Source organism: Thermothelomyces thermophilus, chromosome 1 (genome assembly GCF_000226095.1).
Source record: "Thermothelomyces thermophilus ATCC 42464 chromosome 1, complete sequence".
Taxonomy (NCBI): Eukaryota; Fungi; Ascomycota; class Sordariomycetes; order Sordariales; family Chaetomiaceae; genus Thermothelomyces; species Thermothelomyces thermophilus.
This window is the reverse complement of record NC_016472.1, coordinates 7,142,277-7,168,435: the sequence shown is the minus strand read 5'-3', so window position 1 is coordinate 7,168,435 and position 26,159 is coordinate 7,142,277. Positions and strand designations below refer to the sequence as shown.

The following is a 26,159-nucleotide window of genomic DNA, read 5'->3' as shown; positions in this document are numbered from 1 at the left end:
ACCGGCATGCCTCCCTGACCTCTTGTTCTGCTGTCCCGCTTGGTATATTCGGCTTCCGAAAGCAATCGTGCACCATTGCACTCTCTCGCCTTGCCTGGGTTTCTGCCTAATGTTGTGATTGTAGCGGGAGCTCACTCTCAATTGAACCCCAAGAATGTCGCTGTCAGCATCGTCGAGGGAGATGCTGCTCCTCTCCCGGCAATTGGGTCGCCAATGCGCCCGCCCGCGGTCACTGCGGCCCCGCAACCGCAACCCGGTCCTCCCCGGCGCCGCGACAACAAGACGAACGGTTGCAACCTTCAACGCGCCGCACCACGCAGGCGCCATATCCGTCATCAAGAGCAACATCGACACGAGCTCTGATGAATACAAGGAAAACGAGCGGCTCATGGGCGAGGCCATGGCCCGGTTGGACGAGTTGACCAAGAAGGTGCAGCAGGGCGGGCCGGCAAAGGCGAGGGAGAAGCACTTGGCGCGCAAGAAGATGCTCCCCAGGGACCGCATCACGGCGCTCATTGACCCCGGGACCACATTCCTCGAGCTGTCGCCGCTGGCCGGTCACGAGCTGTATCCCGAGGCCGAGGTACCGGCGGGCGGTGTCATCACCGGCGTTGGTGTGGTCGAGGGCGTCACCTGCATGATTGTCGCCAACGACAGCACCGTCAAGGGCGGGACGTACTATCCCATCACTGTCAAGAAACATCTCCGGGCGCAGGCCGTCGCCCAGGAGAACAGGCTACCGTAAGTTGCAGGCGAAGAGCTGCTCGGTCCATCCCGTCGCTGACCCCCCTTGGCGCACAGCTGCATCTACCTCGTCGACTCGGGCGGCGCCAACTTACCCCACCAGGCTGACGTCTTTCCCGACCGCGAGCATTTCGGGCGCATCTTCTACAACCAAGCGCGCATGTCGGCCGCAGGGATACCGCAAATCGCGGTAGTCATGGGACCCTGTACGGCTGGCGGCGCCTACGTTCCGGCAATGAGCGACGAAAGCATCATTGTGCAAGACCAGGGACACATCTTCCTTGCCGGACCACCACTTGTCAAGGCAGCAACTGGCGAAGTCGTCAGCCCGGAGGAGCTTGGTGGCGGCAAGATGCACTCGTCCGTCTCGGGCGTGACGGACTACCTCGCCGTGGACGATGCACACGCCATCGTGCTCGCACGCCGGTCCATCAGCAACCTCAACTGGCCCACCAAGTCCGCCTCGATGCCGACTCCCAGCTTCTCCGAGCCGCTCTACGACCCCTCCGAGCTCCTCGGCATTGCCTCCACCAACCTGCGCAAGCCGATACCCATCCACGAGGTCATCGCGCGCATCGTCGACGGCTCGGCTTTTGCCGAATTCAAGCGCGACTACGGCACGACGCTCGTGACGGGCTTCGCCAGCATCTATGGCCACCGTGTGGGCATCGTGGCCAACAACGGCATCCTCTTCAGCAGCTCCTCCCTCAAGGGCGCGCACTTTATCGAGCTGTGCGCCCAGCGCGGCATCCCGCTCGTTTTCCTGCAGAACATCAGCGGCTTCATGGTCGGCCGGGACGCCGAGCGCGATGGCATCGCCAAGAACGGCGCCAAGCTGGTCACGGCCGTGGCGTGCGCTGACGTGCCCAAGTTCACCGTTGTCGTGGGCGGCAGCTACGGCGCCGGCAACTACGGCATGTGCGGCCGTGCCTACTCGCCCCGCTTCCTCTGGATGTGGCCCAATGCGAGGATCGGTGTCATGGGAGGCGAGCAGCTTGCCAGCGTCATGGAGACGGTCGGGCAGAAGGTCGACACTGGGCTGAAGGAGCGGATTGAACGGGAGAGCGATTGCGTCTTTTCGTCGGCGCGGCTGTGGGTAAGTACTCTCAACCTTGGCTTCGCTCCTGGCTTTCAGCGCCCGATTTTGTTTTCTCTGCCGCTTCCCGGGTGAGGGAACTTGCTGACACGTGATGACTAGGACGATGGAATCATCCCGCCGCAGCATACGCGGCAATACCTGGGTCTCGGTTTGAATGCAGCAATGGGCGGCCGAAATGTTGTTAACCCTGGGCAAACCAAGTTTGGCGTTTTCAGGATGTAACCTTGGCACGAGCGTCAACATCGATTCTGTAACAATGTGCCTATCTCAGACATGCTAGGGTAGATATAGAGCACCGGGAGGCATAATCGATTTTGGCATCTTGACAGGTTAGCAGATACATACATACAATTTTGCATGTATCGATCCCAGCTCTAGATGCACTTCCATGCAAGGCAGCGCAAACCCATGCGCCGCCGATATCACGACTTCTCAACCTTGCCGCTCCACAGCCCACTAACCAAAGCCTCGACCTGGGTTTCGGGAACGGCTTAGATCCAGAGACGGGCCGAGGCGATGGCCTGTCATGCACGGTCGCAGAAGCAACCGTGGCGATGGAGGCGTGTGGGACGGAGAGACTTTCCGATTTGCGCCGCCAGCTTCTGCCTTTTTAGACTGATTTCAAAGCGTCGATGTTGCCTCGCATTGGCCCAATCCAGTATACTATGTTTAAGGTTAATTATGTATGCAAAGGCATGCGTTACTTGTGCGGAAGTAGTAGCGTACATAGCGTACACTACACCACAAATACATACATCCTGCACACACCATAGTTTTCATGGGAATTTTGGGATTCACGTCAGACGTCTAATTTCCGATGTCGCTCACTGTCTCGTCAGCGGCCCGCACACCCTTTCCCCTCCGGCGCTTGGGGTACGTTGTTGGGTGATATGCAAGGTAGATTTTGATCGTTCTCGTGACCTCGATGGCGGGGTGCGATGGCTTGTCAACCAGAAGGGCAAGCCGAGATTGCTCGCACTGCGTAAATAGTTCGTCCGCTAAACCTCCGCTGGAAGATTCCATCGCATCAGAACCAGAGGTGCAGAGCCCAGGCTTTCAGCAAAGGTGCAGATCTGCCCCATGTTCATACCTCCCGGGTCCACAATCCTGCTGAGAATGCTGGGTCTAGATTTCAGAAATGGCAGGCACCGAGTCTGAGGGAAGTCGCGTATAACTACCCCTCCCTCGAAGCCAGAGGCCGGACGTGGCAACACGAACCACGCACTTCACGCAAACCTCCGGAGTCGGCTGCGGAAAAGTGTCATTTCTTGACTTTTTTTTTGAGTTCGTCTGTTGCACCACCTGCATCCCGGAACGGAGAGCAATCATGTCTCTACCAGTCGGGCGGATCCTCCGCAGCGCTGCGGGGCGTACCCCCACGCCCCGGATTCTCGGGAGGATTTCCGTCTCCACACACAGCATGAACCCGAGCCGGCTCCGACGAGCTCGGGATTTGGAGAGAAACCAAGCCGTTGCCGGGTTCCACACCGTTCCGGCAGCTCGTCGGCAGGACAGCAGCAGGAGCAGCAGCAAAGACGGCCAAAACAACAACCGAAACAACAGACCCCAGAATACCACGCAGAATAAGCCGGCACAAGACCCGACGGCAGGCTCCTTTGCCCGGACCGATGAGTCCATCACAGTCGAATACCCTCCCGAGCACCAGCTTCCGGCTTCCATGCCGGTAGAGGGCACAGACCGCGCTGGTGCCCACGTCTCCCCCACGCTCGCGACTTTTTCGTTGCAGGGCAAGGTTGCCGTTGTGACGGGAGGAGCCAGAGGGCTGGGCTTGGTGATGGGCCGTAAGTTGCCTAGGTTGCCATTATTATCACCCCTTGCTGGTTGGGGTGAAAAGACGGAAGTGTGAGTGGGCTAACAGGTTTACAGAGGGTATCGTCATTAGCGGGGCAGACCTAGCCCTCGTCGACCTTAACAGTATGTGTCATAACAACTGGCAACGCCCCCTTAGGTACCTGGCTTTGCACTTAGCTAACTCCCTTTTTCAGAGGAGGAAGCCACCCGGCAAGCGCAGAACATTGTTGAGACCTTCCGGAAAGACCATCCAGATAAGAAGTCGGTCCATATTTTTGTCTTTAAAAAACATAACCCCTGACCTCCTTTCTCTTCCTCCTGTCCATCACCGTCTAACCAGCTCTCCCCTATGCAGGCCCCCCAAGGTCACGGCTCACTACGCCGATGTGTCGAACCCGGACAGCGTCGAGGCTTGCATTGCCGAGATCATCGCCGAGCACGGCCGGATTGACAACCTGGTGACCTCGGCCGGATTCACCGAGAACTTTGAGGCCGTCGCCTACCCGATCGACCGCATGCGCAAGCTATGGAGTGTCAACGTGGATGGGACGTATTTGTTTGCTACCGCTGTAGCGAGGCATCTGGTGAGTTGCTTTCCCTCTTCTTCCCCTGTTTGTGCTCACGGGTCTTTTACGAGAAGGTGGAGGAATGGAAGACAGAAGACGACAAGTTCAAGGAGTTCGGCGAACGATGTTGAGGGGTGTTTTGTGCCGTCTTGCTTCATCTACTGGGCACAATGGTTCGAATCTTGCTGACGAGAGTGCAAAACCAATGAGTAGATGGCGCGCAAAGCCAAGGGCAGCATGGTGTTCATCGGCAGCATGAGCGGTGCCATCGTGAACGTCCCCCAGCCGCAAGCGTAAGTGCCAGACTCACAGGATCCTCGTCCCGCATACCCCCTTCTACCCTTCTCCCTCAAGCAAAACACCGTGAATATCGAAACTGACTCGTCCGCGATTGCTTCCCCCAAATGAAAACAGTCCCTACAACGCTGCCAAGGCAGCCGTTCGCCACCTGTGCGCTTCGCTCAGCGTTGAGTGGGCCAAGGCCGGCATCCGCGTGAACTGCATCTCGCCGGGCTACATGCTCACAGCCTTGTAAGTACCAACTTCCTCAAACCACCGGGAGCCGCACCTGCCGTCAGGTCGTGCGTGCGTGCATGTGTGTGTGTGTGTGTGTGTGTGTGCTGTATCATGCCGGCTCCCGGTGCGAGACGTGGCTGGTCGGTGCCTGCCGAAAGCTGACCCGAGAGGCAACAGGACGCAAAAGATCCTCGACGACAATCCGGACCTCAAACGGCAGTGGACCTCCCTGATCCCCCAGGGCCACATGGGCTCGCCCGAGGATTTGATGGGTCCCGTGGTCTTCTTGCTTTCGGACGCCTCGAGCTATGTAACGGGCGCTGATCTGCGTGTTGACGGCGGCTATACTGTGACATAAGACCGGGCGGGTGCGTGGAACGGCATGGACATTAAGTGGGATGTAATTCTATATTGTACATAGTTGCCTGACGACTAGGTATGTACCCTGGATGGTACGTATTACGACTGACGGCTTCCGGAGATCTGCGGCCTACCATCAACTCCTTCGCTCTCTCCTATTGGGAGCCGTCTCTCACTCTGTCTTTTCACTCGCACAGCTGTCTACAGACGCCAAGTCGGCCTAGCTAGACCTCCCTTTGTGTCTCACAAAAGAAAAACAAGATGCAGCCTAATATGGAATAGGTTGAAGGGCACCGCTTCCGCACCCCTCCGCTACAGTGCAAGTACACTACCTCCACCACGAACGAACTGTTCGAGAGCGTAGACCGCCTGGTGGCGATCGAGATGCCATGCATCAGTGGCGTACACTACAGTTCCAATGTTGTCACCCACCAACATTGCACTTCACGTCTCTCAGATCTCGCGTTCAGCCTCCCGCCTCCCCTTTCTTCCTCCCTCCCTGGCACATAGATCTAGATCATCCCGAGGGTGGCAAGTTTCGGCGAGCGAACCAGCCAATCCCATATCCTCACTCAGGAGTCACATCGTGAGGCACTACAACAGCTGAGCTGTACCTACATGCACATACCTCTGCATGTGGAGTATGTATGTACACACTCCAGCTCAGGAGCCAGGAGAACATCAGGATGCAGATGCGGAGACGGGGCTCAGATATACTGAGAGTGGCTACATTCGGCCGGACGCCGCGTCAGACCCAGCCATTTGGGATCGCACATCATCACCCCGTTTCGCAAGCGCCTATCTACCTCTTTCTGTGAGACGTACATGATCTCTATACCTCGGCCAACATAAGCCGAGTGTAGGCGAGGAGTGTGGCGGAGGTGGTGAGGCTCCCGGACGCTACAATCTTTTCACATTGCCCTACCCTACCACTGGGCCGCCAGGGTTGAGGGCTTTCCCCTCGGAAAAAGCAGTGGCCTGGGAAGAGTGCAAATCCACGCGCCGGAAGAGAGCCCCACCTCCTACTCCGCGATCAGGTACCCTCCTGATATGGCGGTTATAAGATGACGGGCAGTGACAGATGCGAGGCGGGGCGCTGGGGCCTGTCTATATCCCCTCTCCTGCCGGAATATCACAGAAAGGGAAATTGACAATAAGCGCTAACCATTCGCTGAAAGTGTCGTTAAACTGTTCGTAGATACTTCTATACTCCTTGGCTCTCGACCAGATGATTTGGGAGATGGGGTCCCCTGCGATGCTGCCAGATATGCTGCTTGCCTGGCCCAAATCGAGCCAAGATTGCCCGATGGGCTCTAGAGAGCAGTCCTGGCCCCGACAGATCCATGCGATCAAAGTTATCACAAGTGCCCAAGCCGCTAGCAGACAGCGGCCATTCAAGTACAAGAGACACCGCGTAGGAGCGTCAGTCGCAAGTCTTCTGACCCTAATCTGATTGGCTGGTGACAAAGAAAAGAGTCGAATGGGCTTTGCCTGTGCCGAACGCAGTGGGAGCTCCGGGAGCGTTGAAAGCAGTGTCTGTAGTGGGTGGCTGTACGAAGGAGACAGCGCCTTGTTGAAACTATCTACAAAGGAGACAAAACGACTGATATTTATAGACAAAGGAACTGGCCAAAGCGTTGGCAACGACGCCTTATACGCTGTGGCACGTATGTGGCTAATACTCTTAGAAGCTCTACAGCTTCTGACATACCCCCTAGTTGAAGGTGATAGTCGTTTAACTACGCTTTGTAGTGATACTATTCCTAGTGTTGTGTCCTTTGTTGCTCTTATCTCGATGGCTCCTTTAGGGGGCCTACCTTCTGTATTTAGAAGTCTAAAAGAGTCGAGTATAGTAGAGCAATTCCTTTAAAGCTATAGATCAAATATAGCTATTATAACTATAGTAATGATAATATTACTAGTTTTAATTGTAGTAATAATAGGATAGTGCCTCTTATGCTTAAATTAATAGATGACTTGTTAGGTACGCCTATCGCGAATACGGCCATTTGTTACAGATAAGCACATGGACGGCCCGGCAGGCTGTAGCCAGGACGCGGGACATTCCAACAGCCAATCACTTGACGGACCAATCAGAAGATTATCACTACCAAGACTAAGGTCTTCACTAGTGATAATAACATGTCACCGTCGACAACACGGAATCACAGAGTAAAAGGAGAAATAGTACTAGTAATAACTATTAAAGAGGGACAGATAATTATATATATATAGCTAGCTAGTCACTCGTTATAGTAGACTCTAGGAGTTTACCAATGATAGTAACCTAACCTATAATCACAAGTACTTATACCAAGTATTATTAACTATTGTAAGAGACAACTCTAGTATTATTATAAACCCTTTGGCTTTATCAAATCCCTTAGATAACCTATACGCTTGTCCCGCTTAATTTACCTCCGTCTGAACCCTTTTAGAAGAAGTCTAAGTTAGGTTCGTTATACATTACTATTACTCCCTTTATTCTATTATAGCTTAGAATAGAGGTGATTTTGACCTTGATATTAATATAGCTACTAACGTTATAGCTAAATAGCTACTTACCTAGCTCGGTCAACTCTAGTAATAGATTTAGGAGTTAGACTAGAGAGATAAGGTTACTTAAGCTTAGATTAAGGAACTCGAAAATGGTAAAAAGCATTTGTAGAAGCTAGTTAATGAGGCCTATACCAAAATCAAGGCACTCGAGGGCGCTAAAGCGAGCCGTATTAAGATCGAACTACCTAGTAAATATAGAGGAACTAAGGAAGATCTTGTAGGATTCCTAATAAACCTCTGATCTTACTTTTAGCTTAATGATAATAAGTTTTTAGATGATAAAGCTAAAGTCCTCTATATAGCTATAAGACTGGAGGGTAAGGTACTTAGATAGTTTAAGCCTATATAGAATAACTATCTTACTAAGGAAGACGAAGACGACTAAGACGTATTTATATAGGCAGTCTTTTGATCCTATGACTAGTTTGAAGAAGAGCTTTAGAAGGTTTTTAGCAATAAAGATAAGAAAATTTATATATAAGAAAGACTTACTAATCTCTAATAGACTAAGTTAGTAGCCTCTTATACTATATAGTTTAGATAGGATATACTTAAGTCTTAGCTTAACAATAAGGCGTTAATATAACTATTCTATAATAGCTTAAAGGAAAAGGTTAAAGATAAACTATATAAGTATAACTAGCCTAAGACCCTGGACAAATATATTATATAGGCTATTAGAATTAATAATCGACTTTATATACAAGAGTAATAGAAATAAGGTTAGATAAATAGAACTATAGTTAAGGCTAATAATAAGAAAAAACGAGTATATATTAGTATATTGTATAGGACGTATCCTAGAGCTATAGATATAGACATAGCATAGAAGGAAGATAAGAAGAAGACGGCTAAAGACAAGTCTAACGTTATCTACTATAACTATAGAAAGAAAGGATACTATAAATGAGAATATCGAAGCCTAAAGAAAGACTAGAAACTAGTCCCTAGGAAGGAAATTATAGCTATTAACGAAACCGCTAAGAATGTTATTGAAGTAGCGGCTACAAGCTATAAGAATAGGGATAGTAATATAGATAGTCTTAGACGCGACGGTAATAGTAAGGACAAACAAGTACTATACTCCGAACTAGTTACTATAGACCTAGAAATAGGTCTTGCCGAATGGGATACGGTAAAAGAATATATACTACTAATTTCGATTCTCCTAGCCTTGAGGCAGTAGGGTTTTATAATTACCTAGAGGTAGGATAGATTATAGACGACCGATACCTAAGGAATCGAAAGACCTAGACCTAATGTTCTATTCCTCTAGGAACGAATTAAATAATACTATAACAAAGTATTCTAGCTTAATATAAAACTACGCGAATAGGATAGACGCTTGATTTAACTTACCTAGTAGAGTAATAAGATAAGGGACAAGATAAGGGAACTCTAACGTATCATAGAAACCATTAAAAGGGAACAGCCTATGATATACGATAGGCCTAATAGCTATACTAAGTATTCTAACGATTAGCAACTTAGCTATAATATATAGAACCCTAAGTACTAGTTTATACGTGCGAACCGTAGAAAAGACGAACGTACATAGGAAAACTACTGGAAGAAATACTCCTACCTTAGCATTAGAGTATCTATAGTCTACGTATAGTGGGAAGGATTTGGGAAAGAGTTCTAATACCTCCTAGGCGATGCTACGCGACTATACCCTTGACACGAGGTATATGTACAAGTGCCCTAGTTCTAGTGTATGGTATACAAATGCCGATACCACTTTCGTAATAAATTCGAAAACAATTACTAGCTAACCTGATAAGGAAATAAGGATAGAAGCCTCTGCCCTATAGAATAGGTCTATAATGTAGGAAATAGAGCGGCCGAATTGCTTTAGAAAATCGAAGCCTGCGATCTAAAAGGCATTATAGTAGTACTAAAACGAGCCTAGCCTAGGTACTACGGAATAGGACGAGACATATAGGACTTGTGCTAAAGTAATAACTACCTCTACTATATAGACAAAAAGAAATTGCGGATCTAAGAGCTTTAGATAAAGCTATAGTATATACGATAGAAAGTAAAATGGACCTAATAGTAGGAAGTTACTAGCACTTAATAGCTTATAGAAATAAACACAATCGATAAAGCCGCTATTAGCCAAATAACCGAAGAGATTAGTATTGACCTAGGAAACGGGTCAGGGCCCTTCGAGGGGCTTAAAAACCATTAACGCCTATATAGCAGCAAGTGGTAGCATAGTATAAGAGGAACTGGTATAAGAGACCACTATATTAAGACCTCCTAGCAGAAACATAGGAAATTGCCGCAATCTTTGAACGACAGTGGCAAGATAAGCGATTATAGACAACAGCACAATAGAAATAGCACGAAATGCTTATACTAGTAGATAGTAAAGCAGAGATAAACCTAATTTTGCTAACACTTGTAAATTAGCTACAGATACCCTAGAGAATAAAGCAGAAGTATAGTATAGTCAAAGGGCTATTTCTAATATAATAGGTATATAAGGAGACTAAACTAATCGATATTACTATAGTAGGGAAAACTATAGTAGTTATATTTAGTATTATAGATATAAGTAACGATAAAGACATAATATTAGGATTACTATAGTATGAAGATTATAACCTAGATATTAGCTAGAAGAATAGTAACTACCTATAACCCTAAATAGAGTTATATTTGACTAGCAAGATAGGGAGCATGTAAAGATCGCGAGCAGACGATGCTTAGGGGAAGGCATGTCCTACAGATCTGCCGTAAGAGATGGATAGTGGCAGGCAGACTACTATAGACTCTAGAAAAAGCGGCGTAACGATACTAACGTTGCGATAGAAGGAACGAGCTAAATCGCCGATAGCTATTCTCTCCGTTGACGAATGTAGAGCACTGTAATTAGAGTAGTAGGTTGAGATAGGAGAAATTACTAGTATCGCTATAGATAGAACTAAGTTTGTATACTATTAGAAAGCCAAGAAACAAGATAAGACTAGGAAAGTACTAAAGGAATATAAAGGACACCTAGCATTTAAACCGAAGTATCTAGAAGGATTACTAGAATACAGCCTATAGGATTATAAGATCAAGCTTAAGGAAGGAGTATAACTAAAGTTCTTTAAGATTTACTATATAAGTTAGATATAGAATGAAAAACTTAAGCAATACTTAGAGGAGAATCTTTAAAGAGGATATATCCGCCTATCGACATCGCTAGTAGGCTACCTAATCCTATTTATACCTAAGAAAGACAGAAAACTATAGTTATACGTTAACTATTAGTAACTTAACGAATAGACTATAAAAAACCGATACCCGTTACCACTAATCTCACGGCTCTAAGATCAGTTAGTAGGAACCTAATATTTTATACGTCTTGACTTGCCATCGGCCTACAACTATATATAGATCAAGGAAGGTAACGAGTAGAAAATAGCCTTTAGAATACCCTATAGCCATTACAAGTACCTTGTCATGCTATTTAGACTTACAAATGTACTAGTAACGTTCTAAGCCCTAATTAATCAAGCTATCTAATCCTTTCTTGACAAATTTGCAGTATATTATCTCGACGATATACTTATCTTCTCTAAAATGATAGACAAATACTAGAAGTATATAAGAGTAGTACTAGATATATTATATATATATAAGCTATTAGTTAATAAGGAAAAGAGCAAATTCCACGTTAGGAAGACGGTGTTTTTGGGATATAAGATATCCCTAGGATAAATCCGGATAGAACCTTTAAAGGTCGAAGCTATTAAGGATTGGCTACGACCGACGTCAGTTACGGAAGTACGAAGTTTCATCAGGTTTACAAACTTCTACCGGATGTTTATTAGGAACTTTAGAGCGATTATACGACCTTTATACAAACTTACTAAGAAGAACGCTAAATTCTAATAGGAAGAGCAACACAAGCAAGTATTTATATAGATCCGTAACGCCATTACTAAAGATCTAGTACTAGTACTACTAGACCTTAAGAAGCCATTTAAGGTAGAAACAGACGCTTTAGACTATACCATCGGAGGATAATTAAGATAATAAGATAAACAAGGGAAGCTATATCCTATAGCCTTCTTTTCAAAGAAGCTCGATAGACTATATCTCAATTATCCGATCTATAATAAGGAACTACTTACAATTATTAAAGCCTTTAAGGAATAGCGACTATACCTTAGCGGCACGATCGAACTAATATAAGTATATACAGATTATAAGAATTTACGATACTTTACGATGACGAAGGAGCTTAACGGACGACAAATACAATAGGTAGAATTCCTTACAGAATTTAATTTTGTAATGCTATAAGAAGGGTAAAGAGAATGTACAAGCGGACGCCTTAAGCTGACAAACGGATTATATGGAAGGATAAACAGAAATAATGCCACCGTTATTCAAGGAACGAATAGACGGAATGCTATATTACGAAACGTAGATACCTATAGAAGATGACCTACTTGACTCGTTCCTAGAATGTTATATAATCTTTCGAGAAGAAAGGATCAATAAGGTATAGTATTAAGCAATACCTAGACTAGTAGTACCTAATGGAGTAGAAGAAAAAGATAGGAAACTCTAGTACTGAGGTAAAGCGTATATTTACGATAAAAATCAATAGCTACAAATGATTTAAGAACTCTATAAGTTAAAACTCGGAGGATATAAAGGAGTTATAAAGACTATTATACAAGTTAAAAAACACTACGACTTTCTATGGTTAACGATATAAGTCAAGGAAGTCGTATAGAACTATAACATCTACAATTAAAGCAAAACGGCACGATACAAGCTATATAGGCTACTTTAGCTACTATTAATAGCCGACAAACTATAGAGTTTAGTTACGATAGACTTTATTACGAAACTGCCAGAATCTAAAGACACGGCTATAGGGGTAATCTATGATAGTATTCTTATTATAGTAGACCGCCTAACTAAATAGGTATACTTCTTTCCCTATAAGGAGTCCTAGATAGCGGAACAGTTAGTAGACGTGATCTATCGGCAAGTTGTATTAGTATACACTTGGCCATAGAAATAGATCACCAACAGAGATACCAAGTTCGCATCAAAGTTCTGGCAAGCGTTAATGTAACAATTAGGCATTAATAGCAAGCTGTCAATAGCATATTACCTACAAACCGACGGACAAACGGAGCGACTAAACTAAGTTGTCAAGTAGTACCTCCATTCTTACATTAACTACTAGTAAGACGACTAGGTCATACTATTACTAATAGTATAACTTGCTTATAATATAATGCTAACGGAAATAACCAAAGTTATACTGTTCTTCGCAAACTACAGATATAAAGTAAACCTTAGGCAAGGACTAGAGGTTATAGTGCCGAGAGCAGTAGTCAAAGTAGAACAAATATATATACTATATAAGAAGCTTAAAAAGGAACTTAAGTTTGTCAGAACTAGAATAAAGAACTACTATAACAAACATAGGCTCAAGGGACCTTACCTAGAGAGGGGAGACAAAGTCTACCTAATCGCACGAAACCTACGAACCAAACGACTAAGCACGAAGCTAGACTTTAAAAAGGTTAGACCCTTCGTTATCAAAGAACGAATTTCGACATCTAACTACCAACTATCGTTACCGTCATCTATACGACTACAGATAGACGTCTTTTATATTTCACTTCTCGAACTAGCACTAAAGAACGCTAAGGTTGTTATAGATATCGAAGCAAAGGACGAAGAGGAAAAATAGGACGTCAAAGAAATTCTAGACTTATATATTATTAATAGGGAACTATAATATCTAGTTAAATAGCTTAATTTTAGACTAGAGGATAACTTATAGGAACTAGTCAAGAATTTAAACTGCTCTAAGAAACTAGAACAGTTCTACTAGCAGAACCCGGATTAACTAAAGAAAAACCTAGGATAGAACTAAAGATAGCGCCTTAGTCAATAGCATTAATAGCATTATTAATCTGTAATAAGGGTATAATAGGCACCTCTTGCTACTCTTGCCGCTTAACCTCCTCTAACTCGTCTAAGGTCGACAGACTACGTGTCACTATATCGGTACCTTTCTCTACTAAAAACTCCTTCTACTGATAAAGACGCCGGAGCCATGTAAGCTTTTTGGACAACTCGTGCTAGGCTTCTTCTAGATAGCGTTAGGATTTATCTAGCTCAAGTTCGGCACGATATTTAGCATCCTTAATACGACGTTACTTCTAGAGAATATAATCTACTAGAATAAACATTAAGAATCACATTTAAAAAAAAAAAAAAACAAAGGAGACGTGCTTATAGGAAGAAAGTGGTATACTAGAGCTATTATAAGAATGACCTCGACAAACGTAGGCTTCGTAACGCTTCGTACGCGTGATCATTTTGTAGACGAGGCCTTGCGACGCGCACCAAGAGCAAGGCATAACGATAAAACCGTTCTTAGCGATATTCTAAGTAAGGGAAGTATAGTAATATATAGAATACGACTTCCGTTTCTCTATCGGCATTTTGTTAATAAGGCAACTATAACGTAGAAATAGGAAGAATGTAGTACTTACAAGCAAAGGGTTATTAGCGCTATTTAAAACGGCCTAAGAGGGCTTTTAGGTCGAAAGCCTTAAAGGAAGGGCATCATGTCACGGATAAGTATATAGACAGCCTAGCAGGCTATAGCCAGGACATAGGACATTCTAATAGCTAATCACTTAACAGACTAATCAGAAGATTATCACTACCAAGACTAAGGTCTTCACTAGTAATAATAACATATTACCGTTAATAACGCAGAATCACAGAGTAAAAGGAGAAATGGTACTAGTAATAACTATTGAAGAGGGACAGATAATTATATATATATAGCTAGCTAGTCACTCGTTATAGTAGACTTTGGGAGTTTACTAGTGATAGTAACCTAACCTATAATCACAAGTACTTATACCAAGTATTACCGACTATTATAGGAGACAACTCTAGTGTTGTTATGAACCCTTTGGCTATACCAAATCCCTTAGACAACCTGTACGCTTGTCCCGCTTAATTTACCTCCGTCTGAACCCTTTTAGAAGAAGTCTAAGTTAGGTTTGTCATACCATTGCTAGCAGGTTAACTCCTGCTTTTATAATACCTTAAAAGTATAAGCGTACTAAAGCTTCTAAACTAGCTTTTAAACTATAAGTGTTCCTATTGTCTCTGCTAATTTTGCCGTTTCCTAGCGCTTTGCTAGTCGTATTAAGATCGTTCGAGCTAACTAAATATAGTGACATTACTATTGGCAAGCTTTGCAAGGTGCCTTACGGAATGTATATACGGTCGGCTCTAGCAAGACGTTCTTTCGGCGAATATCGCGATCATTCTGGCACTAACTCCTGTTATTACCATTATACCTACGGTTTCTATAAGTATAAGGAGATATATACTAATCGCCTATATGTCTAACAGCTCTTACAATGCTTATACTAACTATAATAGTAGTCTTACTTCTTATATTAGGTTGGCAAAGGATTTAATAAAGGCTTTACTAGATAGAGCTAAGGCTTTTATAAGTCCTTAGATCCTAAACCTCTACCCTTAACATATAAGCAAATTGCTAATAGTTATATATAGGATCTTAAGAAGTTATATATAATTCTTCGGAGTGACTTAAAACATGCTAATATAGATAATATAGAGGAGTACAAGCTTAATAAGGCTAAACTCGCGCATTTTACAAAGATTGCCTATATTACAAATACAAGCCAACCCACGCCTACGGCCAGGCCGCGGCAGCCGGAGGGCCTACGCCCGGGCACTAATAGGCATGACCCTGCTATAACAGGCACGATCAGGGCACGGCTAGGGAAAGGGGATAGCCGATCCGTAGTATAAGATATATCTATTAGCCTATAGATCCGAAAGGGAGGTTTTCCTCCCTAAAGATCAGTCTATATAACTACGATTCGAGTAAGATAAGAATAGGCAGCTGCCGACCCTAGAACGATTGACTCTCCCTACCCTTATGATTAGTACGAACTTGCTTAGAAAGGCCTTTATAATAATACTATCTCTCTTAATAACTAGCCTAATGGTAGGCCGCTCTAATAGTTTCTAATCCTTCCTACCCTTTATTAATTAAGATAGTACTATTATTTAGTCGTTTAACGCCTATAGGACTAGAGGAAGAACCTTTAAGCTAAAGCGAGACCTTTTTAGCCTAGTATCGGCTGTGAAACTATTCCGAACCCCCCCTTTATATCTTGATACCTTCTGACTTAGAGCCCTTGGTATAAGGCCCTGACTATAAAGAGCTTGTCTAGAATTTGGAAGGCTAGGTTAAGGAGCTAGAAAGGCTATAATAGCTATAAGACTAGGAAAAATTTCTACTAGAGAAGCTAGGATTATTAAACTATATAAAGGCCTTAAAATGACCTTAATTACTTATTAAATCCTTTGATTTCAATGACTTAGAATACTATTCTAAGGCTATTAAGGTTACTAATCTAATTTAATTTACTAATATAATAACTTACTAGTAGTAGTAAGAGTAGCTCTAAGATTTGTAATATGCTTTTTAAGGAGACCTTAAGCGGTTTAAAATATTATAGAATTATATTTTATTTATACTTGATTATATAGATAAGTAACTCTAAAACTACTAATATAGCTATTATTGGAATATATTACCTAAGGAGTATAATTAGCTAGAAAATAATTAGACTCTATTTAAAGAATGGATAAACATTCATATAATTGACCTTATAGACTAGGTATCTTAAGTAGCTAAGGCTTTAAATTCGGCTTACTAATGAAACGGTTAATTCTTATAGGATCTTTATTATTACCTTAAATCTCTTAAAGCTTAATTTCCCTATTAAGATAAGAAAAGCCGAGCTTTAAGCTTTTATATTAAGCTATTACCTTTCCTTATTTAATATATTAACTGTTATTATACCTACTACCTAGAAATGTAAGAAGGAATAGTATAGTTAGCGTCGCAAATCTAGTATAGTTTTTAGCAACCAAATTATAGTTAGATTACCCTCTTTTTGCTACCAATTTAAGATTAACTACGTTATATACCTAATATATTACGTTTTCATATATCATTGTCCTATTATTAAACTAGACCTATGACAAAGCTATAATTAGCCTTATAAGGCGCCCTAAACCTTATATTAGCCCTTACTCTAAAGATATGGAGTAATAGCTTATATTTCTAATATAGAAAGGAAGGACATTTTATAAGAGAATGCCTAGAAATAATATAGGTTGCCTTCTATTAATAAGGCTAATACCTTAGTTACTAGGGTTTAGGCTATTTTCGCTGGGGAAATAGGAGTTACTTATAATAGACTCTAATACTATAGGAATAGCTATAGGGGATGACCTAAAAAGGGAATATATATATATAGCTATTATAATAAATATATATAAAGACGTTTCGACGATAGTGGACCTAGATTCTTATATAAAAGTAAATATTATAGATTTCGACCTTATTTAGGAATATTAATTAAAATAACTCGCTTATATTTTACCTATAATTCGATAGTTTAATAAAATAGTTCTGGTATCCTATAAGGTATATTAAGTACTGATTACGCTAACCGACAAATATAGAACTATATATTAATATAATTACCTTTATATTACCGTTAACTATAAGGCCAAAACCTTGCTAGTCTTGTTAGGAATGCCTATATTTAGCGATCTTACTATCTTATTATTCCTAATAGAGAATCGCTAGTAGTTTCTACTAGAAACCGAGATAGCCTAACTTTAGCACCCTAAAAGAATGGAAAAGGATTGCTAAAGGGGAGCTAGGGTCTTTATATTAACTACTATTTTAGATATCTCTACGGATCTATTCCCTAATAAGGAAGAATCGAAACCCTTAGAAAACCTAGAAGAAATTCCCTCTAAACTACGAGACTTTGCTAACGTAATAGATATAACAAATTCGAGCATCTTTCCCTTGTTTAAAGTAACTAACTATAAGATCGATTTATAACTAGGGATGACTCCTCTAGTTAGACCGATTTACCCTTTATTCTAGTACGAATTTGGTATATTATAGGAATACTTAAATAAAAACCTTGCTAAAGGGAAGATTTAACCTTCTAAGAGTTTAGTAGTTAGCCTAGTCCTATTTATATCTAAAAAGAATAGAAGCCTTTATCTTTATATTAATTATTGAGGACTTAATATAATTACCTAGAAGAATTACTATCTATTACCCCTTATTTTAGAGATTCTTAACTATACTTCTAGCGTTTAATTCCTTACTAAGCTTGATATTAAAGATACTTATTACTAGATTTAAGTATAAGAAGGGGATAAGTAAAAAACTACCTTTTGAACTTATTATAGATTATTTAAGTACTTAGTTATACTATTTAACCTAATAAACGTATTAGCTACTTTTTAGAATTATATTTATTAAGTATTAGATAGACTACTTAATAAATTTCATATAGTTTATTTAGATAATATCTTAATTTTTTTACCTAACCATAAAATATATATAAAATAGATCTAGAAAGTTCTTAAACGATTATAAAATATATAGCTATATTATAAACCTAGTAAATATTTATTTCATAAAGACTAGGTTAACTTCCTTAGATTTATAGTAAATCGATAAGGAATTATAATGGACCTAGTATAAATTAAAATAGTAGAGAAATAGCTAGAGCCCTAGACCTATTATAATATTTAAGTATTTCTCGGATTTGTTAATTTTTATTAGAAATTTATTCGCAATTTTTTATAAATCGCCTACCATCTAATAAGTCTACTAAAGGGGCTAGAAAAGGGGAAGAAACTAGAAAGAGTCTAGTTTAACCTTAAAGAATGAAAAGTATTTTAAGAAATTAAAAACCATTTCAAATTAACGCTAGTTCTCTAGTATTTTAATCCTAAAAAGCTAATAACCATCGAAATAGACACTTCTATATTTACGATAAGGGCCGTCTTATTATAGTAAGTAGAGGACTCTTGAAAATATCCTATTATATTCTAGTTAGCTAAGTTCTCTAGACTAGCTTGCTATTATAGCACCCCTAATAAAGAAATAATAGCGATCGTAGAAAGCTTTAAGCACTAGTGACATTATTTGATAGGGAATCCTTATAAGATTATAGTTTATTTGAATTATAATAATTATAAGGATTTATAAAATAAACCTAACTTAACGGTCGTTAAGCTAGATAATATATATATCTTTCAAGCTTCGATTTCATTATTAAGTATTAGCTAGGGAAGCGAAACCCTATAGATAGCCCTTTAAGAAAACCGGATTATAAAGAAGATAATTCTCTTAGGAACTAAGAATAGTTACTTATAATTTAAAGGAAGATAGCAAACTATAAAAAGGTATAAGAAGTGTAAAGAGTTTTATAATCTTTTTAATATTAAATTAGAGTCTAGTCGTTAAAAGTCAATCTAAAGGGATTATATAATATAGAATAAGTATACCTTAAAAGGAAGCCGATTATATTACGAAGATAGGCTAAAGAGACAGTAAGACTAGAATTAGCTTCTACTATCTAACTATTATAAACATTCAGAGAATATATTTTAGAGCTCTAAAGATTAGACCCTTTAACTTAAAGAGTAAAGGAAGGCCTAGAAAAGGGTATAATAAAAGACTAATAAAGTATTAGCAAAGCTAAACTATAGTCTTTAGGACATAGTAGCGAGCTACTCTATAAGAGAGCACTTTATATTCTATGACGAACCCAACTTAGACTTCTTCTGAAAGGGTTTAGATAGAGGTAGGTAAAGCGGGACAAGTATACAGGTCGTCTAAGGGATTCGGTAAAGCCAAAGGGTTCACAACAATACTAGAGTTGTCTCCTTATAATGTTAGGGTGATTACAAGTTATGATTACTATCACTAGTAAACTCCTAGAGTCCACTATAACGAGTGACTATCTATATATATATATAATCCTAGTGATTACTCCTGATCATGGTAATCGTGAGTAATCGTATGGTGGTGATTACCCTGATTGCTGGTAAGCGTAGTGATCGCTGTGCTTCTTATGTTGTAATTGGTCCTTTCGTTCCTCTGACTTGATTAGCCCGTTTGTGCTAGTGGCTTAGGCGGTATCTATATATATATTTCCGTGACACGATACCCTTCCTCTAAGGCTTTCGACCCGAAAGCCCTCTTTAGGTCATTTTAAATAGTGCTAACATCTCTTACGCTTCTTATATATGTTTTTCTCCTTAGCCTCTTATTACCCTTCGTACTATTAATTATACTATCTAACGTATATAGATTCCTAGCGTTTATCCGTTATAAGCGTTTAGCTTAGTTTATTTCCGATTACGGGTTTATAGTGATAGTATATTCCTATTATATAGAGTATAACCGAGTGTATAAAATGATTAAAAAATCTCGTTGCTATAAGGCTTATATGTATTAGGGTCGTGCTTACGATGATTCCGGCGTTTTAGTTTCTTCTTGTAAGTTCCTGTTTCCTTGTAAGGGTATATCTCTAATCGTAACGTAGTAGATCGTATTATACGCGAGTAATGTCATTTAAAGGCTGAAGAGAAAGAGGCTGAAGCCTTGCTACGAGAATATTAATATAAAGCTTCTAAGGCATTAGCCTATCTAACTCGGGTTCGTAAATAACGAGAGTTCCTAGTAGAGAAGGGGGCAGATATAGTTATACGGGGTCTATTAAATCTAGACGAATTAGAGGTAGTAGAATAGTAGGAATTAGGGGCTGTTATGTAATTTAACGGTAGCGTTAACATTATTAACTAGGGCGCTATTTTCGGTTCTGTCCCAGGTTTGCCTTTAGCTAATCCGGGTTCTGCCGATAGAACTATTCTAGTTTCCTAAGGTAGTTTAAGTTCTTGACTAGTTCCTATAAGTTATCTTCTAGTCTAAAATCGAGCTATTTGACCAGATACTATAATTCCTTGTTAATGATATATAAATCTAGAATTTCTTTGACATCCTATTCTTCTTCCTCGTCTTTTGCTTTAATATATATAGTAACCTTGGTGTTTCTTGGTGCTAGTTCGAGAAGTGAAATATAAAAAACATCTGTCTATAGGTATATAGATAACGGTAACAATAGTCGGTAGTTAGATGTCGAAATTCGTTCTTTGATAACGAAGGGTCTAACCTTTTTAAAGTCTAGCTTTATGCTTAGTCGTTTGGTTTATAAATTTTATATAATTAGGTAGACTTTGTCTCCCCTCTCTAGGCAAGGTCCCTTAAGCCTATATTTATCGTAGTAGTTCTTTATTCTAGTCTTAACAAACTCGAGTTCCTTTTTGAGTTTCTTATATAGTGTGTATATCTGTTTTGCTTTGACCATTGCTCTTAGTACTATGACCTCTAGTCTTTGCCTAAGGTCTACTTTATATCTATAGTTTGTAAAGAACGGTATAACTTTGGTTGTTTCCGTTAGTGTCGTGTTATAAGCGAGTTATACTGTTAGCAATAGCATGACTTAGTTATTTTGCTAGTAGTTAACGTAAGAACGGAGATACTACTCGATAACTTAGTTTAGTTGCTCCGTTTGTCTGTTAGTCTGTAGGTAATATGCCATTAATAGCTTACTATTAACGCCTAATCGTTATATTAATGCTTGCTAGAACTTTAATACGAACTTGGTATCTCTATTAGTAATCTATTCTTGTGGCTAAGTATATACTAATGTAACTTGCCGATAGATTATGTCTGCTAGCTGTTTAGCTATCTAGGATTCTTTGTAGGGAAAGAAGTATATCTATTTAGTTAGGCGATCTACTATAGTGAGGATGCTATCGTAGATCACTCCTATAGCCGTATCCTTAGATTCTAGTAGCTTTATAATAAAGTCTATCGTAACCAAGCTCTATAGTTTGTTAGCTATTAGTAGTGGCTAAAGTAGCCTATATAGCTTGTGTCGTGCTGTTTTGCTTCGATTATAAATGTTATAGTTCTATACGACTTCCTTAACTCGTACTATTAACTATAGAAAGTCGTAGTGTTTCTTAACTTATATAACAGTCTTCGTGACTCCTTTATATCCTTTGAGTTTCGACTCGTAGAGTTCTTAAATTATCTGTAGCTATTGATCTTTATTATAGATATACGCTTTGCCTTGGTACTAGAGTTTCCTATCCCTTTCTTCTACTTTGTTAGGTATTAGTAATCCGGGTGCTACTTGATACTATATCTTATTAATCTTTTCTTCTCGAAAGATTATATAATATTCTAGGAATAAGTTAAGTAAATTATCTTCTATAAGTATCTATGTTTTGTAATGTAGTGTTCTATCTGTTTGTTCCTTAAATAACGGTAGTATTATTTCCGTTTGTCCTTCCGTATAATCCATTCGTCGGCTTAAGATATCTGCTCGTACGTTCTCTTTGCCTTTCTTATAGCGAATCTTAAAGTTAAATTTCGCGAGGAATTCTGCCTATTATATTTGTTATCTATTAAGCTCCTTTGTCGTCGTAAAGTATTGTAAATTCTTATAATCTATATATACTTATATTAGTTCAATTATACTACTAAGGTATAATTGCTATTCCTTAAAAGCTTCGACAATTATAAGTAGTTCCTTATTATAGATTAGATAATTAAGACGTAGTCTATCGAGCTTCTTTAAAAAGAAAGCTATAGGATATAGCTTTCCTTGTCCGTCTCGTTATCCTAATTGTCCTCTAATGGCGTAATCTAAAGCGTCCGTTTCTACCTCGAATAGCTTCTTAGGATCTAGTAGTACTAATACTAGATCTTTAGTAATAGCATCGTAGATTTATATAAACGCTTACTCGTATTACTCTTCCTATTAGAATTTAGCATTCTTCTTAGTAAGTTCATATAAAGGTTATACGATCGCTCTAAAGTTCCTAATAAACATTTAGTAGAAGTTCGTAAATCTGATGAAACTTCGTATTTCTATAATTAATGTCGGCTAGGGCTAATTCTTGATAGCTTTAACCTTTGAAGGTTTTATCCGGATTTATCCTAGGGATATTTTGTATCCTAAAAAGACTGTCTTCCTAATATAGAATTCGCTCTTTTCCTTATTAACTAATAGCTTATATATGTGTAGCGCGTCTAGCACTACTTTTACGTGCTTCCGGTATTTATCCGTCGTCTTAGAGAAGATAAGTATATTATCGAGATAATATACTGTAAATTTGTCGAGAAAGGGTCGGATAGCTTGATTAATTAGGGCTTGGAATGTTGCTAGCGTGTTTGTAAGTCCGAATGGCATGACAAGGTACTTATAGTAGCTATAGGGTGTCCTAAAGGCCGTTTTCTACTCGTTACCTTCTTTGATCTATATATAGTTATAGGCTAATAGCAAGTCAAGACACGTGAAATATTAGGCTCCTGCTAACTAATCTTAGAGCCGTAAGATTAATAGTAATAGGTATTAGTTTTTTACGGTCTATTTGTTAAGTTACTAATAGTTAATATATGTGACGAACCTAGCTTAGACTTCTTCTGAAAGGGTTCAGACGAAGGTAAATCAAGCGGGACAAGCATATAGGTCGTCTGAGAGATTCGGTAAAGCCAAAGGGTTCATAACAACACTAGAGTTATCTCTTATAGTAGTTAGCGATACTTGGTATAAGTACTGTAATTATAGGTTACTATTACTAGTAAACTCCTAGAGTCTACCATAACGAGTGACTATCTATATATATATATAATCCTAGGATCACTCTTCATCTAGTGATCCTTTGTCATCTGGATTACAGCTGCGATAGTAATCCTATAGCGTATAGATCACTTTACTAAGTGTGATCCTTTCCTAATTAGTCCATTTGTGCCTACTGTCCCATTAGCTTGTCAGGGAAGGCGGCTTAGGCGGCGTCTTATATGTATACTTCTATGATACGATGCCCCTCCTTCAAGGCTTTCGACCCGAAAGCCTATCTCAGGCCATTTCAAATAGCGCTAACAACCCTTAGTAAGTTGTCTCCTGTGTTTCCCTCTTTCTTCTGTATACTGCTGACAATATGTCTCGTATAGTAAAGTGTTTGATAAAAAGGTCTGTGAAGACCGAGGAGCGTATTGCCCTGGCTACTGCCATTAACGAGCTAGGGTTCGAAGTAATGCCTTGTTCTTTTTGTTTTTCTCGCGGCCTCTGCTGCCATATGATAGAGAATTCTTCTCGTTATAGCGAATATATTCGTCATAGGAGGTTATATAACGGTTCTAGGGTTCTAGTCTTGTCTTGTTAGTGTTCCCTTGTTAGTATATTTTTCCTATACTAACTTCTATAGTATCCTGTATTATAGACGAATTAAAGCGCCTCGACCAATTAGAGTAAGATGCTAAGGAGGCTCTCTATACTGACCGCGATTTGTTGGTAAAAGCGTAGTGTCGTCTGGACGAGTCTCTAGCTCGTTTAGACTATATTCGTCGTCAAAAGCGATCGTTATTATCTCGAGGGTCGGAGATGGTTTGCTAGGGTCTTGCGTCTTTGGATGAATTAGAAGAGATGGAGCAGTAGGAATCGGGGGCGGTTCTGGGTGTATAGCTTAATGGTAGCGTTGTTAACTAGGGCACCGTCTTCGATTCTATCCTAGTTTTGCCTTTAGTTAATCTAGGTTCTGCTAGTAGAACTATTCTAGTTTCTTAAGGCAGTTCAAATTCTTAACTAGTTCCTATAAGTTATCCTCTAGTCTAAAATCGAGCTATTTGACCAGGTACTACAGTTCTCTATTGATAATATATAAATCTAGGATTTCTTTGACGTCTTATTCTTCCTCTTCGTCCTCTACTTCGATATATATAGTAACCTTAGCATTCTTCGGTACTAGTTCGAGAAGCAAAATATAAAAAATATCCGTCTATAGTCATATAGATAATAGTAATAATAGTTAGTAGTTAGATATCGAGATTTGTTCTTTGATAATAAAGGGTCTAACCTTCTTAAAGTCTAGCTTTATACTTGGTCGTTTGGTTCGTAGGTTTTATATAATTAGGTAGACTTTGTCTCCCCTCTTTAGGCAAGGTCCCTCGAGCCTATGTTTGTTGTAGTAGTTCTTTATTCTAGTTCTAACAAACTTAAGTTCCTTTTTGAGCTTCTCGTGTAGTGCGTACATTTGTTCTGCTTTGACTGCTGCTCTCGGCACTATGACCTCTAGTCCTTGCCTAAGGTCTGCTTTATATCTATAGTTTACGAAGAATAGTGTGACTTTGGTTGTTTCTGTTGGCGTTATATTGTAAGCGAGTTATACTATTGGTAATAGCATAACCTAGTTGTCTTATTAGTAGTTAATATAAGAACGGAGGTACTACTTGATAACTTAGTTTAGTCGCTCCATTTGTCTGTTAGTCTATAGGTAATATGCCGTTAATAGCTTGCTATTGACGCCTAATTGTTATATTAACGCTTGCTAGAACTTTGATACAAACTTGGTATCTCTATCGGTAATCTATTCCTATAGCTAAGCGTATACTAATGCGACTTGCCGATAGATTACATCTACTAGCTATTTAACTATCTAGGACTCCTTATAAGGAAAGAAGTATACCTATTTAGTTAGGCGATCTACTATAGTAAGAATATTATTATAGATTACCTCTATAGCTATGTCCTTAGATTCTAGTAGTTTCGTAATAAAGTCTATTATAACTAAACTCTATGGTTTATTAGCCGTTAGCAGTGGCTAAAGTAGCCTATATAGCTTGTATTATGCCATTTTGCTTTAATTGCAGATGTCATAGCTCTATATAACTTTCTTAACTCGTATCGTTAACTATAGAAAGTCGTAGTGTTTCTTGACTTATACAACAGTCTTTATAACTCCTTTGTATCTTTCAAGTTTCGATTCGTAGAGTTCTCGAATCATTTATAGCTATTGATCCCTATCGTAGATATATACTTTACCTTGGTACTAGAGTTTCCTATCTTTTTCTTCCACTCTGTCAGGTACTACTAGTCCAGGTGTTACTTAATACTATACCTCATTGATCCTTTCTTCTCGAAAGATTACGTAACATTCTAGGAATAAGTTAAGTAGATTATCTTCTATAGGTATCTACATTTCGTAATATAGCGTTCCGTCTATTCGTTCCTTGAATAACGGTGGCGTTATTTCCATTCGTCCTTCTATATAATCCGTTCATCGGCTCAAGGCGTCTGCTTGTACGTTCTCTTTGCCCTTCTTATAGCAGATCTTGAAATTGAATTCTGTAAGGAATTCTATCTATTATATTTACTATCTGTTAAGCTCCTTTATTATTGTAAAGTATTGTAAATTCTTATAATCTGTATATACTTATACTAGTTCGATCGTGCTACTAAGGTATAGTCGCTATTCCTTAAAAGCTTTGACAATTGTAAGTAGTTCCTTATTATAGATTAGATAATTAAGACATAGTCTATTAAGCTTCTTTAAAAAGAAGGCTATAGGATATAGCTTCCCTTGTTTATCTCGTTATCCTAATTGTCCTCTAATAGCATAGTTTAAAGCGTCCGTTTCTATCTTAAATGGCTTCTTAGGGTCTAGTAGCACTAGTACTAGATCTTTAGTAATGGCGTCGTAGATCTACGTAAATGCTTACTTATATTACTCTT

The 26,159-nt window shown here is 40.1% G+C and overlaps 2 protein-coding genes across 2 annotated transcripts; both read left to right on the top strand.

Moving 5' to 3' along the window:
- The first annotated feature begins 28 nt into the window (after positions 1–28).
- Positions 29–2,248, top strand: MYCTH_2297847 (uncharacterized protein). Its single transcript, XM_003660005.1, has 3 exons — positions 29–741; positions 802–1,840; positions 1,943–2,248. Exons 1-3 carry the CDS (start codon positions 155–157, stop codon positions 2,063–2,065), a joined length of 1,749 nt encoding a protein of 582 aa, XP_003660053.1. The 5' UTR covers positions 29–154; the 3' UTR covers positions 2,066–2,248.
- An 822-nt stretch (positions 2,249–3,070) lies between these two features.
- On the top strand, positions 3,071–5,095 carry MYCTH_2089545 (uncharacterized protein; the record flags this gene model as incomplete). The annotated part of the gene is made up of 7 exons (XM_003660004.1): positions 3,071–3,645; positions 3,731–3,778; positions 3,850–3,916; positions 4,011–4,239; positions 4,514–4,518; positions 4,636–4,752; positions 4,915–5,095. The coding sequence occupies exons 1-7, from the start codon at positions 3,171–3,173 to the stop codon at positions 5,093–5,095; spliced, it is 1,122 nt and encodes a 373-aa protein (XP_003660052.1). The 5' UTR covers positions 3,071–3,170.
- Positions 5,096–26,159: the final 21,064 nt, after the last annotated feature.